General features: G+C 42.9%; 1 protein-coding gene across 1 annotated transcript in view; it reads left to right on the top strand.

Moving 5' to 3' along the window:
- Positions 1–2,891: 2,891 nt before the first annotated feature.
- The window catches only part of MAN2A1 (mannosidase alpha class 2A member 1), a 112,133-nt gene continuing 99,705 nt past the window's right edge, over positions 2,892–15,319 (top strand). The window contains exon 1 of the mRNA XM_069002580.1: positions 2,892–3,564. Coding sequence (XP_068858681.1) covers positions 3,430–3,564 — 135 coding nt within the window. The 5' untranslated portion in view covers positions 2,892–3,429. The remainder of the gene's footprint in view (positions 3,565–15,319) is intronic.

The following is a 15,319-nucleotide window of genomic DNA, read 5'->3' as shown; positions in this document are numbered from 1 at the left end:
AGGGGAAAAGGGATTTTACCTTGGTATTTATTTTAAGGATCCTTAGGTGCACACGTCCAGGTCATATGCATTGAGATGCACCCCGCCGAGTATGTGTGTCAGTGTGTGAGTCCCTCCCCAACATCGGGTATAACATTATAGGTTTTACTAATTAGCATATCTATCAAAGATTCCCCAATGAGAGGCTCAAGTGAGCCCCTCTCCCCAAGGAACCTTCCCCTGGATGGTTCTATCTCGGTTTACAGAATGTGTTCTGGAGAGGACCTTGGGGTCTGGGGCACACTGATCCCTAACTACGAAGCTTCTAAAATGTTTAGTCTCAGCTTGACAAACAAGTCCAAGAATGTAGGCAAAAAGCATTAAGAATACAGAAGCTGTAAAAAGGTATAACAGGGGCATAAAAGAAAAGGCAAAAATCTTCATGGCATCACTGCAGTGGAGGGTTCTTTATTTTACCTATCCCTGCCTTTGTCTTCTGTGACTTCAGCAGGGAGGCTGAAGTCACTTACCAATAAAGACTGAGGCAAAAAAGTCATAAAGTACCTCAGCTTTCTCCATGTCCCAGGTAACCTCCTATATTCTTCTGGAGAGGCCCCACATGTTCTCTATTCTTTCTTTTACCACTGATATACCTATAGAACCTTTTTGCTCTTGATGTCCCTGGCTAAATTTAATACTATTGGTGCTTTATCTTCCCAAAGAGACACCTGAGTACGCAGACTAGTGCTCTGTACTTCTCCCAGAATACCTGTCTTTACTTCCATCCTCTATAGGCTTCCTTTTAGTATTTGAGTTTCCAGAAGCTCCTTGTTCATCCATGAAGGTCATCTGTGGTTTTGCCTGACTTCCTTTTTGTTGGGATGCACTGCTTTTGAGCTTGGAAGAGGTAGTCTGTGACTATTGACCCGCTTCCTTGTGCCCCTCTCCAGGGCTTTATCCCATGCTACCCTAAGAAGCGCTCCCCTGAACAGGCCAAGTCAGCTCTCCTGAAATCCATGGTGGTGAACTTGCTGTGCTTCCTCCTCATTGCCCCAAGCATCTCGAACTCTACTATTTCACAGTTACTGCAGCCCTTGAGCTTCACATTCCCCACAAGCCCTCTTCTTCTCGGTGAGAATAAGGTCCACCATAGCACTTCTCCTCACTGGCTCATCTATGACTTGGAGAAAGAAGTATTCATCAAGGCATTCCAGGAACCTCCTGAATTGCCTGTGCTCTGCTGTGTCATTCCTCCAACAGATGTTGGGCTGGTTGAAGTCCCTTGTGAGGACTAGGGCTTGTGACCATGAGGCTGCTCCTCTCTGTCTGTGCAGGTACTCATGTCCTTGGTCTCCCTGGTGAGGCAGCCTGTTGCAGAATCCCACAGTAATGCCACCTGCCCCTGCCCTCCCTTTAATCCTGACTGATAAGCCTTTGGTTGGCTCCTCATCCATCCCCAGGTGGAGTTACACACATTTCAACAGGACAAGACGCTAGTGTGCACAGAGGCATTGAAATTGCCCTCCCCACCACCAGAAGCTGACTTACAGGCCAGAGTGGCTGGAATTCCTTTGTGCTGCCCTTGAGGTGCTGTCTTGCTGACCTGTGATACCTCTCCAGGCCCGGAGAACCTCTTGCTGGCCCTGGTATCAAAACAGTAAGAGCTGGATGGACTGAGGTTCCCCTCCCCTCAGCAACTACAGTAGCTCTTAACATTTCTACTCAGTGACTGCAGCAGTCCTTACTGCTCTTCAAATATGGAATCCAACACTTCAAATTTTTGTCCAGTGGGAGAAAGGGAAGGAGAAATTATGAATAATCAAACTTTGAAGCATGTTCTCTAAGATACTAGAAAAAGCTTCAAACATGGGGAAACTTAGCAATGATACAAGCTTCTTGGCTCCTGCAAAGATCTACTGAAATTGATTGGCCAAGTTTTTGAGTACTATTACAGTTTTAAGAACTGGGGGGCAGGGAAGAGGCAGGGTGGGAAGGGGATTATATTCTTGGCAAAAGAAAATAAATAGTGGTTCTAACATATGCATCCTGACTTTAAGGCATAGGTGTATGTGTCAATGACAGTCTTTAAAAAAGAAGCACACACAATGGTAGAACATGTTCCCAGGATGTGCCTAATCCCCAATGGCAGCCAATGCATTTTAAGTATTTCCTCGAAATATTGGGCACGAGCAGACATCAAGCATGAACGTTTTCAGAGCGAGCAGATTAAAGCTGTAAGAATTAGGAGCTAAAAGCTACCAAACGGAGGGCACAACCTGAGTGGCCGTCCCTGAACCGGCCTGTTTCAACTGTGACCCATTCCTGCAGGAACATGAGGTACTTCGCATGAAAGCACCGTGTAACATTGTTCTCCTTCATGCGTAGAAAAGCCTGACACAAGCTGGAGCTTGGCAGCGGCTCACAAACGTGCCTAATGCTGTTAGCGGGCAACAGGGTCCCCACAGAAGGGTGGACGGGGCTTTGCTGAACGACGCGGATGCCAGGGTCATTCGGTACCGGAGGTCTCCCCCCGCCCTGCATTCCTTCTCCTCCAGTCCCCTGCCGCCTCGAGGCACGGGCAGGACGGCGGAGTCCCCAAGCAGCCCTCCCTCCCTTCCTCCTGCTTCCTCCTCCAGCCTCCTCGCTTCCCACGGCGGAGGCTGCCACACACCGACCGCCGACGGGGCGGAGGCGGCAGCAGCGGGGACATCGGTGCGCGGCGCCTCCGAGCGGCCGCGGGGCAGCTCCCGACGGGCCCCGCCGCACCGGGGGTGGACAGGAGGACTGCCCCTGCTCGTGGAGAGCGGAGGGGCGGCGGCCACGGCTCGCCCTGGGTCTCGAACGCCGGGGCGGTACGGGCCGGCGGGGGCGGAGCCGCGCCCGTGACGCGGCGCTCCGGCGGCGGCGGACGGGCGGGGGCTCTCTCGGCGCGGAGCTTGTGCGCTGCGGCCCCGGGCGCTTCGGCGGCGGTAGCAGCGCTCCGGCCGGGGGAGGAGGTGCCAGACTCCGACGCCGCGTGCGGGCAACGAAGGGGAGCGGAGCGGCTGCTGAGGCGGCCTGAGGAGGAGTAGGAGGAAGGGAGCAGGGAGCAGCGCCGCTTGGTCGGCCCGGCAGTGCTGCTGCCGCCACTTCCCCGCTAGGCTCTCTCCTGCCCGCGAACTCGATCCGCTCCCGGAAACTCTCGGCTCGCCTCTCAGCCGCGCCGGCGGGGTCTCGACACGGCTCTCGGCCCCGGCGCGGCAGGCGGGGAAAGGGGGTGCGGGGGGCAACTTCTCGCACTTCTCCGGAGAAGGATTTGGGCCGCCCTGCTCCGGGGGCGGCGGCGCCTGCGGTCCCCGCCGCGGCGGGAGAACTTTCGCCTCCTATCGCGGGGCGGCGAGAGGGGCCCGGGTGCGCCGGCCGCGGTGGGAGCAGCGCGGCGGCGGCGGCGCCGGCCCGGCAGCCGCGGAGATGAAGCTGAGCCGGCAGTTCACGGTGTTCGGCAGCGCGGTCTTTTGCGTGGTGATCTTCTCCCTGTACCTGATGCTGGACCGCGGCCACTTCGACCATCCGAAGAGCCCCCGGCGGGAGGGCACCTTCCCCAAGGTGAGTGGGGCGGCGGCCGGGGCGCGGCGGGCGGAGGTGGAGGGGCAGGCGGCGGTGCCGCCACCACCGTCCCCCGGCCGCTGCCGGGGGTGCCGGAGCGCCGAGACGCGTCGGGGACGAGGCGCGGCGGCTGCGGGGCCGGTAGGGCGGGGGCCGAGCGGGGTCGCCTGCGGGCGGCGCTGGTGCCGGCCCGGCGCGGGGCTGCGGCGGGAGCGGGCACAGCCCGGGCGCAGGGTCTGGCGGGGGTCGCCCGGGCGGGACGGGACGGGGCCGCGCTGCGGCGGCTCCGCGGGCGGCTCCCCGGTCGCGGAGTGGGGTGCAGGGCGTGCGCGGGCAGGATGGGGAGAGATGAGAACTCGGGACCTCAGCCGTGTCAACAACAGGTTGGTTTAGGGAAATGCTGACTTGGTGGCTGCTTTCCTTTCCGCTGAACCGTGCTTTGGTGCCGTAACTGGCTGACCCGACTGCTCCGCATGGTTAAACGACGCAATTCTTCAGTTCTTCGCTTTCCTGTGTTGGCTGCGTGGCAGAGAAGTTTAAAAGCTGTGTGTCGTGGTTGTGTTCTAATAAGGAATGTTTGCCCGTGAGAAGAAATATGTATTTCAGAGAGGACGTGGTTTGCTGTGCAGAACGGCAGAATACTGCTGGCTATCCACAGCTGTGTGTTCTTACAGACACAAAACCCCAGCAAAACCCCACCACGTAGAATACAAAGTTAGAACCTGTTTATGCTTGCACTACTTGGTACTTATTTTAATTTTTTTTAACAGACTGAATGAAAGTGTATTTTAGTAATGGAGTGAGACTTCGAGTGAATAAAAGAACTCTGAAAGCTTAGTTTAAAAGTAACAATTAACTCTCTGTTAGAACCACTCTTGTTTCGTTCAGTGCAAAAGTAGTAATTGATATCATTTTTTTAGCAGTAAAGACAGAAGCCTCGACTTAAATGTAAAGAAATAGAGCAGATCTGTTCTGCCTTTATTCTTCCAAGAATTCAGAGGTCAGCCTTTAGTTTTTGCAGGAAGGAAGAGAACAAGAGGAGGAAGAGAAGAAGCGCAAGACAAGGCCGGCTACAGCAGCTGTGTCTGTTCAATGTGTAACTCCAGCAGGACAGTAAAGCCACATGTGGCTTTTGTAACAGCTGAGTACAAGTGCTGCTTTGGGGATATGGTCAGTATCTTATGTGAGGAAATGAGTTAATGTGTCATTATTCCACCAGCTGAGTTTAATACAGGTGAAGTATGTAACAGGAAAGCTCATCCATGGGTGTTGTTTTCTATTTTTAGTGTTAGATTTTGGTTTGAAATACTTGAGTGAACAAGGATTTTTTAGATGTGTTTTGTCTTCCATTGTCAGTGTCTTGCAGTTGAAGTTCCTGTCCTACAGTGTAATCCCGGTTGGATGTGTAACATCATCTTACCTCTTGTGAGCATGGGTTTGGTACTTAATCTGTTTTCAGGCCTCTTCCTTCTAGGTGGTGTAGTCAGCTAGAGACAAACGTTTCTCCGTTTCTCCTTTCATCCTCCTCCCTCCCCTTGGTCTTCTAGAACAGTCTGTCGCTATTTTACATGTCTAGATTTCTTTGAGGCTTGTGATTCTCACTGGAGAAACTTCTGCCTCTCACTTGTCCTTTCTTTGGGTGAAACAGTTACCTTTTCCTTTCTTAATGCTTTATCTTTTGAGATGAAATTAATATTATTTTGTCATTTCCTTTTGCTATGCCTATGATAGAAATGTTTCACTTTCTTACAGCTGTGAAACCTCTGACACCTAGCAAATGCTTTCAGAGTTTTTTAACATCAGTTTCAAATAAATGCAAAAGATGAAGAGTGGAATAGAAGCCTCCAGAAATATGTGAAAGAAACACTTTAATACTACTATCTCAGCTGACAAAAAGTTGTTTGTGTTAGTGCAGTGTTTCCAGAGCTCAAAGTACTGTAAATGAAACTAGCCACAGATGTAAAACCTTCAGGCTGTTTTTGTTTGTAAAAAACTATGGCAGCAGACAGTAGATTTAAGAATGCATTCCCTTTTTTTGATTACAAAGGCCAGAATTTTTTAGCTTAGAAAAAGGAATTGAGACTTTTTTTTTTTTTCCTTCAGATGTTACTGATTTGATTTACTTCATACCTCTCTGTTTTGGCAACGTGCTTTGCTGTTCCTCTGTGCAGCTCTGGTTAACAACATACGTCACCTTTCATGTCCCGGAAGTTGCACATTGATTAGTTTGTTCTTCCTGACTTACGTGGCTTACAGTTAGGTCAGAGAAGAGAAGTGGGTACTTCTGGAAGCAGTCCCCTGTTTAGCTTATAAGCATTTACTATTTAGGTATTCTGTCTGAAGTCGAGATGGGATTTTTCAGGTGGTAGTGCCTGTTGAGCTGCATTCACCTAGAGTGTCATGATACCTAGTGCCAGTAGTAAAATAAGTTATTAGAGCTGCTGCTCCATTTTCATTTCTACATTTTTTCCAAAGCAAGATGCCTTCTCTTTGCGTGGTCTCAAGGTAGCTTGCATCAGACTCAGTCTTCTTTTAGGCTTCTCAGTGTAGGCTGGTGTAATCAAGAGTTGCCCTTACAGAACTTGCTCACTAGTTTGCGAGTTCAGGACACCAACAGAAATGTCCTGCTGAAAAATTTTTGGGAAAGATCTCCCAAGATGGATGAATATCCATAGACAGATATCTTTATGTGCTCTTTAACCAAATATTTAAATCATGTGGTACAAATATTTGTTCACTGTGGTACTAAACAGAACTCATGGTCAGGCTTGGGACACAGCAGTGACTTTGTGTCTTTTTGCTGTTTGTGTTGCAAAAGCTGGCATCAATAGTCAGTTTCACTGTGAGTGTTTGCCACACTTATCCATGCTAGGGTTACATGTTACAACATTGTGCAGAGATGAGCTCAAGGTGCAGGGAGAGCCTTAGGTGCATTCTTAGGTTATTATTGTACCAGTTGTCCGTACAGACCATTGTGTAAGAGTCTTTTAGTAGAATATAGTGGGGAAAGGGTTGAGTATATTGGTTTTGTTATCAATAATACAATATTCTCTCAGAAATCATGTGTGACTGCAGAGTGGAGAAAGGTTCAAAGTGGTGCTTAGTCCTATGACATTGCTTGTGTAGCAAGTGTCATGTACGAGTGATGTGTGGGCTAAATTGATAACTACTGAGTGAAAGCTACATTCAAATCAAGTCTGAGAAGACATCCATAAGCAGCTTATCTTGAAAAACTTGTGTTATTGTCTACAGATGAATACCAAATCCTGATAAACCCATATGAATCTATTCTGGATTGTGGACTCATATAGAAGAATAAAAACAGCCTAATGGCTTTCTCAACTAACTTTACCTTCACTTGTAACAGATATGTAAAATCTGTTCATTTACAGAAGGTTGTGGAGTGTTTATTTGGATTCTAGGATTTCACCTAAGCATGCACGGCACATATTAAAAGTCCAATTAAAAAAAAAAAAAAAAAGTGGAGGGTTTGTTTGTAATTGTATCTTGAATTAGAAATATATGCCCTTTATGTAGTCTTACGTTGAAAGTTAATTCGTAATGAATTTTATGGCTAAGCAAGGGGAAATGACATCACATTGAATCATACTCTGTCACTATCTGGCAGGTAATGCTTTGAACTTGAGCTTTTTCTTCTAACCACTTTTTCACATGGCTTGGTTTAGCTTTTATGGGACAATATCTCTGCACTGTGTGAAAGGTTGTTTCCGAAAATACAGTCGTGGAAGTCAAGCCTGCTCTGATTCTGTGGATAAATGGACCAGCTCCAAGAGATACTTTATTTTGGTTTTGTTGTTTTCTTTAAACTTTATTAAAAGGCAAAGCAGAAACATACAGCAACTTCCATGCTTACCATTTTACTTTTCCTAAACAACTGTTATTTGAATGTCTCTGTGTTTTCTTCCCCAGCTCCCTCTTTGACCACCATTATTTGAAGCATACTCTCATCTCATGTCTGTTAACTGCTTTTATGAACTCACTGATTGCACTGAATCAAAGGGAGGTGATCAAGTACAGTTCCTCTATAAGTAGCTGCCTTGATTTTTTTTGTTTCTTTTTTGGTTCCTGTGTCCTTCCAGCAAATCATTAAGTGTCCTGGCAGTTAGTACTGCAAAAGCTTGTTGTTGGATTCATGCTTACACAATGCATCAGATGCTCCAGGATAAATATCACAAGTAGTGATTGTTCCTGTATGGAGTGTTATTTCATCTGAGTTTGCGAATTTGACAGTAGTTCCACCTGGCCAAAATAGGAATCCCAGTTGGGTGGAGCAGTAGTGGCAGGAAATTAGGACCAAATACATGGCAGAAACACCAGAGTTCTCTGATCTGTGTGTTGAACAAAGGCACCCTATGAACTTTATTCTGAGGTTCTGCAGAGGTATCACTTCCCCTACTGTAAGGAAGCTCTGCCTTCAGTCAGCCCTGAGTCTCCACTGGGCTCATGCTTGATAGGTACCATGCCCCAGAGATACACTATTTTCCAGCTGAAGCTTTGCTATGTACCTTGCCGCAGTGAAGTAGCTGAAATCAATGGCTCACATGGAGTATAAAAACACGTTTTGATGCTCCATGTTCTTAGTAACTGGTGTGTTTTCATGAGGTCATTTGGGAGCTTTATGACCTTTGTTATATAACAAGGAACCAGACTTCTCTTTGTAGAAGTATTGGAAGCAGCATAGTCAGGTATTTAGGAAATGTTTGTTTGCCACTCTAAAATGTGAATAGTGATAGTTAAGGTTGTGCATCCTTTTGAAGTACTCTTTTTTTGACCTCTGACCACTGAAAAACTGGGAGCAGTGACTTTTATTAGTATTCTTAGGAGTTTTACATCAGAGGAGATTGAGTGTTGAGTGAAGAAATCCACAGAAGGAATCAATTTTTCTGAATTTGAAACATGTTGACTTATTTAAAACAAACAAATTCCTATTAACAACACTTAGTAAGTTCACAGTCTAAAAGCCTTTGAATATCATGGAAATGATCTTGAGTGCAAATAATGAAAATTTAGGATTATTTCTGCTGAGCTTCTAGTACTTTGCAAAGGAGGAGCAGCTGTCTTTGTGAACATAATTACAGGTCAGGAACAATTCTTTATTTTCCTAGCGTTCACAGAGGGTATTTGTTTTTGTTGCTTGCACATTTTGTGTAAAGTTCTGGCTAAGCAGCAGTCAAGCAGAAGCTATTAGCCTCCTTCAATTACAGTCTTTAAATCTGGTGAGAAATGTTGAGCAAAATGTATTTTACAGAATATATATTCTACAAAACAGTAACTCTAATTGAGCACATCCTTCTGCTACCAAGAGTCATTGCCTAACTTAACTGTATCAACTAAACAAAGAGAGGTTTTCTAGTTCTTACTTGAGCTTTTCTTTGTCTGATACATTATTTTAAGTTTTGACTTGTTTGAATGAAAATAACCATTATTAAAGTTCTTACTCTTAATGGCAGATAAGCCATGCTTCATTTTGTACTGCTAGACATTTAAATAAAGATTCAGCATAGGGTAGGGAGGAGGATCAAAAAGGAGATGAACACAAAATGGATCAGTCACAGTAGCAGTGGACATTTTTCAGTTTAATTGACTTTAAACTGAATATTTCCAGATTTCTTTCTCCTTGCCTTCAGGTCAGTGATGGTGGTGTCAAAACTAGTCCCTGACAGCATGCCTTATATTTGTCTCTGTAAATGGCATGAAACATAAGTCTACTGTAATAGTACATTAAACATTCTTGTTATTGCTGCCTCTGGTGATAAAGCAAAATGTGGAAGTCCATCAGCTTCTTAAAATGTATTTGTCAGGTTGTTGCATCTTTGGATTAGAACTTTCTGATTCTTTTAAGAGAGCAGACTTTTGTAGTTATTTAATTCAGAAGAATTCCAGTGTCTCTGTAAAGTGAGCTTTTTTAGAATAGTATTTTAAAGGTAGGAAATTACTAACAAGGTTACTTATGTTCTTTTCATTGTCACAAATACGCATAAGCCCTCTGTATGGATCAGTAAAGCCTTTAAACCTTGATTTGTCCTTTTAATGAAACATTGTATGCTTGGTTTTTGTTCTGTATCCTCCCTTGCAAAGAGAATGCATGCTGAAACAGTGTGATCAAATATTAAGCTTTGATGGTACACTGGGTTGCATTTTTGACTTTTAACTGCTTGTTTTTTCTGTGCAGGAGATGACCATTTAATTGTGTATTTGGTACGTTCTGTTCACTGCTCTGATAGAGAACAGAGGATGCATCCTGGTCTTACCATCTTGATAAGTTGGCATCTCATCAGAGTTTATATCAAGATTTTGAAAAAGATAGCATGTGATTTCTAGAGATGTACCTGGATATAATCACTGGCAAGACCGGTGCAGAAAACTGTTATGATGACTGCTGTTCAATGCAGCCAGAAAATGAGACTTCGAGTCCAGTTTCCTCACTGCTTACTGTAGTGAATGTGGATAGGCAGTGACCTTGAATTCCACATCCTTCAGAGAGCTACATCCATTGTGGTGTTCCGCTTTCTTCACCACAGGTCTTTGGTACACCAGAGCCTCTAATGCAGGACACTGGCAGCTCCTTTGTGGTCTCCTGTTGTTTCATGTGGGTGAGAAAGGGAATGGGCTCTGGCTTGTTTCAAACCAAGCACTCGGTGGTTGCTGGCTGAGTCTGGATGCAAATAACCAAATTCCAGCTGACGTAACATCAGAAGTCTCTAATCTGGATTTTCCTCTGCCTGCCTGTTCCTATGAGATATCCTCATCTGTGGGCCTGTCATACTCCCTCTTCAATTATTTGAGCTAGCTGTCTTTTTCCTGATGAAGTGGTCACTAGTGGCCTGTTGAAAGCCACTGCATTTAGAGAAGGAGTGTGTGTTCACTCAGGAAATGAAAGTTCCAACTAGCATATTTTCCACAATGTACAGTGTTTAGATAGGAGAAACTGAACACTCTCTACTTCCTCAGAATAAAACACGTTGCTCTCCCATTGTGTTACTGGGCTTCCCTCCTTGTGTTGGGTGTCACTGTGCTCCCTTCTGGAGAGTCCTTGCTACGGATCAGGCTGGTGTCAGAAGCAAACAGAGAAGGACAAGCAGAGGGCAGTGGGAAAGCAGACTGCTCTGGAGTATTTGGGGCATGAAAACTGCTGAAGGGTTCAGAGTGACTGAAGCATAAGGAGCTGTTTATGTAGCTGATTCATGTGGTGATTTCTTGGCAGGTTTCTTAGGGCATCCAACAGGTGTGGACACTTGTTCCAAGTGGGAGGAAGGTATGCGGGTCTGTGTTGCCTTCACATGAGAAAATTTTGTTGGTTAAGGCCAACCCTGTGTAAGCACAGGAGTGGTGAACAGGTGTGCTGCTCATGTGATGCCATTCTCCTACCAGTGCAGCTGTAGCTACTTTCAGTGGATTTGTTGGCACTTTGTGCTTCTTGTAGAAGTGCTTCCTTTGCTGTGAAGTAACAGGAGGATTGACATTCTTGATTTTTAGTAAGATCTTTATTTACATACTTGTGAATATATAAAGATAGAGAGAAATGGAAAAAGGAATCTGACACCAAAGTTGTTGCAAACTTTTTAACTGGTTGCATAGACTACTTCTAGTTTCCCTATGTTAAAACAAGTATGTAGATTAACAGAGCATCCTTGAATGCTATTCTCTTGTACTAAGATATACTTAGTGTATCTCCATTTTTCTGTGCAGTTAGACATTTCTAAAAGTCTTGGATGAAGGTTGCTTCTTTTCTGAGAAGACTTGATGCATGAAGTCAGAGATAGTTCTACTCACATTTATGACTCGTTCAGCTAGTAAAGTTTTGCCATTCAAGATCTACAAAGCCATGCAGAATGCAGCATTTCAGATAGAATTGGTTACAGTTAAGTTGGTATATCTCTGCTCAGATTAAAAAAAGTTTAAAAAATCTCCCCGCTCACCCGTAAATGCGGGGAAAAATTGAAAACTTAATTTAAAACAAATACTGTTGGAGTATGGTTTTAGTAATGGAGAGGATCCCTGTGTTTTATCTTTTAATTAGACCTATTTAGTGTCCCCTGTAACATGCTTCTAATCTGTTTTTCTGGTCTGTGACTAGCAATTAATAAGATAAAACAGCTTGAGAGTAACTTCAGTTTGGTACTGTTTGGCCTTGACATTTGAAGTAAGTCAGTTGCCTTCCTTTAAAAATTTTGAAACTGAATTTATTTTCATGTGTTAAATTAATTGTTTTGAAGAGCTGCAGTGTTTTCCATATTCAGCTCATGTTTTAAAATCATTTTACTGTTGAACAGGCAGTATCTATTTAATAATAAGAAAAGGTGAATGTGCAATGAAAATATACCTAGCTTTTGCATAATTTGGATCCATGTGAAATTTTTGTCTTGAGAATGGATTCCTGACATGAATTATTTTCATACTGAATGAAGACTGGGATCCATTTCTAGTCTGAGACACTGTTGTTTATCTTAAGTTTCATGGATCTGACATTTCTCAACAAAAAGAGAAAATATTTTGATGATCTCAAAAATTTCATTTCCTGCAGTTGCAGTTTTAACTTGGTTATTGATTACATGTTGTTAACATGTTCATGTTTTGCATTCAAGTTGCTTTAGCACATGGCATGTGTAAATGCTTTAGAAGCATGATGTATCTCACAGTCTCCACAAAAGAAAGCAGGATTTTCTGTATTAATGTCCTCTGTTAGGTTCCACAATGGGAGGTCTTTGTAAGGATTTCTTTCTCCAAATGACAGAAGAATTACCTTCAAAGTTAAAGTAACATACTTTTACAGATTTCTGAAAACCAGTGTTCTAGGTAGGCTGGAACCTTGCAGCTTAAAAAATATTGCTGGTTGTATGTAGCAGCATATGAAGTCATTGGTGTTTAAAGGTTGTCTAGTAACAAATTGCAATTTGTATACAAGGAACTTGGTTTACAAAGAAAAATACTTTGTCACATAATAAATGGTAAACTGGTAGAGCTTGTTATAGATTTTTCAAGGTTTAAAGTATAATAACTTAAATGAAAGGTATGTCTTAAATATATGAAATATGACGTGAACTCCAAATTTGGAGGAAGTTTATATCTGTCTTCTAGAAACTGGCAGTATATGCCAGTGGAAGGATCAATCTAAACACTTATTTTATGAGGGTTTTTTTTGTTTGTTTGTTTGTTTGTTTTCCACTGTGTGTGTTATTGTCCTGGAGAGCATATAATTAGCTAGACGATATAAACCAGGTTGGTAGTGTATTCTGTGACCAGGCAGTTGGCAGGCTATTGCTAAGCAATATAAAACTGTTTTTGGTAAGAAGACGTAAAATACTTCTACAACATACATGAATGAGAATATAAATTTTAAACAGTTGTCTGGTTTTATAGTTGTAGAGACAGTGTCCATAGTGGTGGGATAGGTGTGAACAGTGCTTTAACTGCTTGCACACTTGGTAACTTTGAACTGTAGTCAGGCAGGGAATGCAGTGAGGCAGTGAATGATTTATATGGACGGCAGCTCTATTGTAACTTCCTAGGAATCTGAAGATCAGAGCTTCTGTTGAGCAGCCTGTAAAGCCTCTATCAAGTATTGTTTTATATTTGTTATTTTTAGATTGAATAGCAGAATAGGCTATGAGACGCTGTGTAGAGAAACCTCTCCTACTTTCAAAGCATCACAGATATTGCAAGGGAAAACACTAATTTTGTATAGAAATGTACGCACAATATCTTTAATGTAGCATTTTAAAGATTTTAGTCTGTCTGTTTCTTTTGTGCCACCAGGGGGCATGGGACTACAGTCTGTTTATTTTTTTTTTCTTTCCAGTATCCCATCATCTGCATATTGATTTCTTCTTGTTTTCAGTTCCTCAGTTTTAGAAGTTTCTAGCGTTTATCATTAAACTGTTGGGATTCTAGGATGTTGGTCCTACATCTCAATTAGCTTAATCTGGTTCTGTTGTCAAAATATGTGTTTGTCCTTTTGGGAAGCAGCAATAGCTGTCTGCCTGTGTTGCATTTTAGAACCTGTTACTGTTATTAGGATGTATCAATCTAAGAAACAGGAACAAACAACAAGCAGTGGATCAGCACTTCACGCAGCCCATAAAATGCGGAGACAAACCAATAGATTCAAAGAAGTACTAAAACATATTGTCTGCAAAATTACAAAGAACTTTCATAAAGGTAGACTTATAGTAATGACAGTTTAGAATCCAAAAAACTGATAGGTAGCTCTTGGTAAGGGTTTGGTTTCTGTTTGGTTTTTTTTTTTTTTTTTTTTATTCCTGCAGGCTTCTCAAAGTCAAGAGAATTTAAAAACTGTACACATCCATTTAGAAAGGAGACCTAATCCTTTGCAAACTACAGTTCCTGAAAAGGAAAATGCAAATATTTCAAATGTATTACTGTCAAAAGGGAAAAAAGTGTCACATATAGATGTTATTTCTAATATTATACTGTAGTCCTAAGAAAATAAGGCAGTGGTGCTGGGAAAAAGTCATTAAAACCATAAGTCACAGAGTGGCTGTCTCCTGATTCAATGGTATTTGTGTTGAATGTAATAGTAAAATGCAGATGCCTGAAACTGCAGCAGGTTTGGCTGTTATGACAGCTGCTTGCAAAAATATCTAATCATACATTGTATATTTTGGAGTCTGAACTCAACTTTAATAATAGGAAGTGACTGTTTTTTTTGTTCTCTTGTCACTTCTTGTTACATTGAAGTCATTTTGAGGAAAAGAGAAATTACTGTTATGAGGAAGTATCCCTAAGATCACGTTAAATAATCTGGCCTTTTGTGAATTTGTAAAAGCCAGCGCATTCATGCCTGATAAAAACCATACCTCAAATGATTTGGAAGGAGTGGCCAGTACATGAGAGGGCAGTAGCATTTTGAGGTGCCCTTTGAGGAGGGCTGGGGTCCCTCCTGCGTTCCAACAATACAGTGATTAGATGCTATGAAATTGCTTTGTGGGATCTGTCTCTTCCTTCCCAGTTGCTCTGGGAGATGAGTCTACTTTTTTCAATTCAGATTGATGTTCTGCAGCCTTCCTCTTGTGGAGCTCTCTAGAATATCTACAAATCCTGTTGTTTGGCAGTTGGAGATGACCTTCTGACTGAAAATGCCATTAGCTTGATCTCTCTTTTTCAGGATTTTCTTGATGGTTGTAATGGTGCAATTATACAGATTATTCCTACGATCAGGCTGTTAAAGGATCTTTTACCCCCGTGCAGTGCTTTTGTTAATTTGTCTCCGACTTCCACTGAAGATCAGAAAAAGTGGTATTTATTGAGCTATTTTAAATGTATGGGAAAAAACTGAAATGTTTACAATATCCTCTTAATCCCATCACGATGTGACTTTCTTGTAAAAAATTGCTTTGATGTTCTGTTAAATGAGAAGATCAGATTTTTGCAAATCTATGAAAGATGTGAAAAAAGTTGAATTAGATATAATTGCTGCTTGATACTGTGTGACTTTAAAGCGTATCTTCCTATCATTGATTAAATCTTGTGCTGTGAATTCAAGTTCATAGAGGAAAAATGTCTCTTGCTATTTTCTCTTGTACTGGAAAGAGGAAGTTCTGTGTGTTGGGTCAATACCTTATTAGTTTGTCTTTATGTAAAATATGAAATAAAGATATATTTGAATTTTCTGTGTGATCACACACTATTGTGAAACTGATATTTTTGTTGTTGTTGGGCTTTTCGGGTCTGTCAAGAATTTTTCTGAGAAGTAATTATACCTTACATTTTTTTT

This window comes from Aphelocoma coerulescens (assembly GCF_041296385.1).
Source record: "Aphelocoma coerulescens isolate FSJ_1873_10779 chromosome Z unlocalized genomic scaffold, UR_Acoe_1.0 ChrZ_unloc_scaf_1, whole genome shotgun sequence".
Lineage (NCBI taxonomy): Eukaryota > Metazoa > Chordata > Aves > Passeriformes > Corvidae > Aphelocoma > Aphelocoma coerulescens.
Note: the sequence above shows the minus strand (reverse complement) of the source record. Positions and strands in the feature narration are given on the sequence as shown.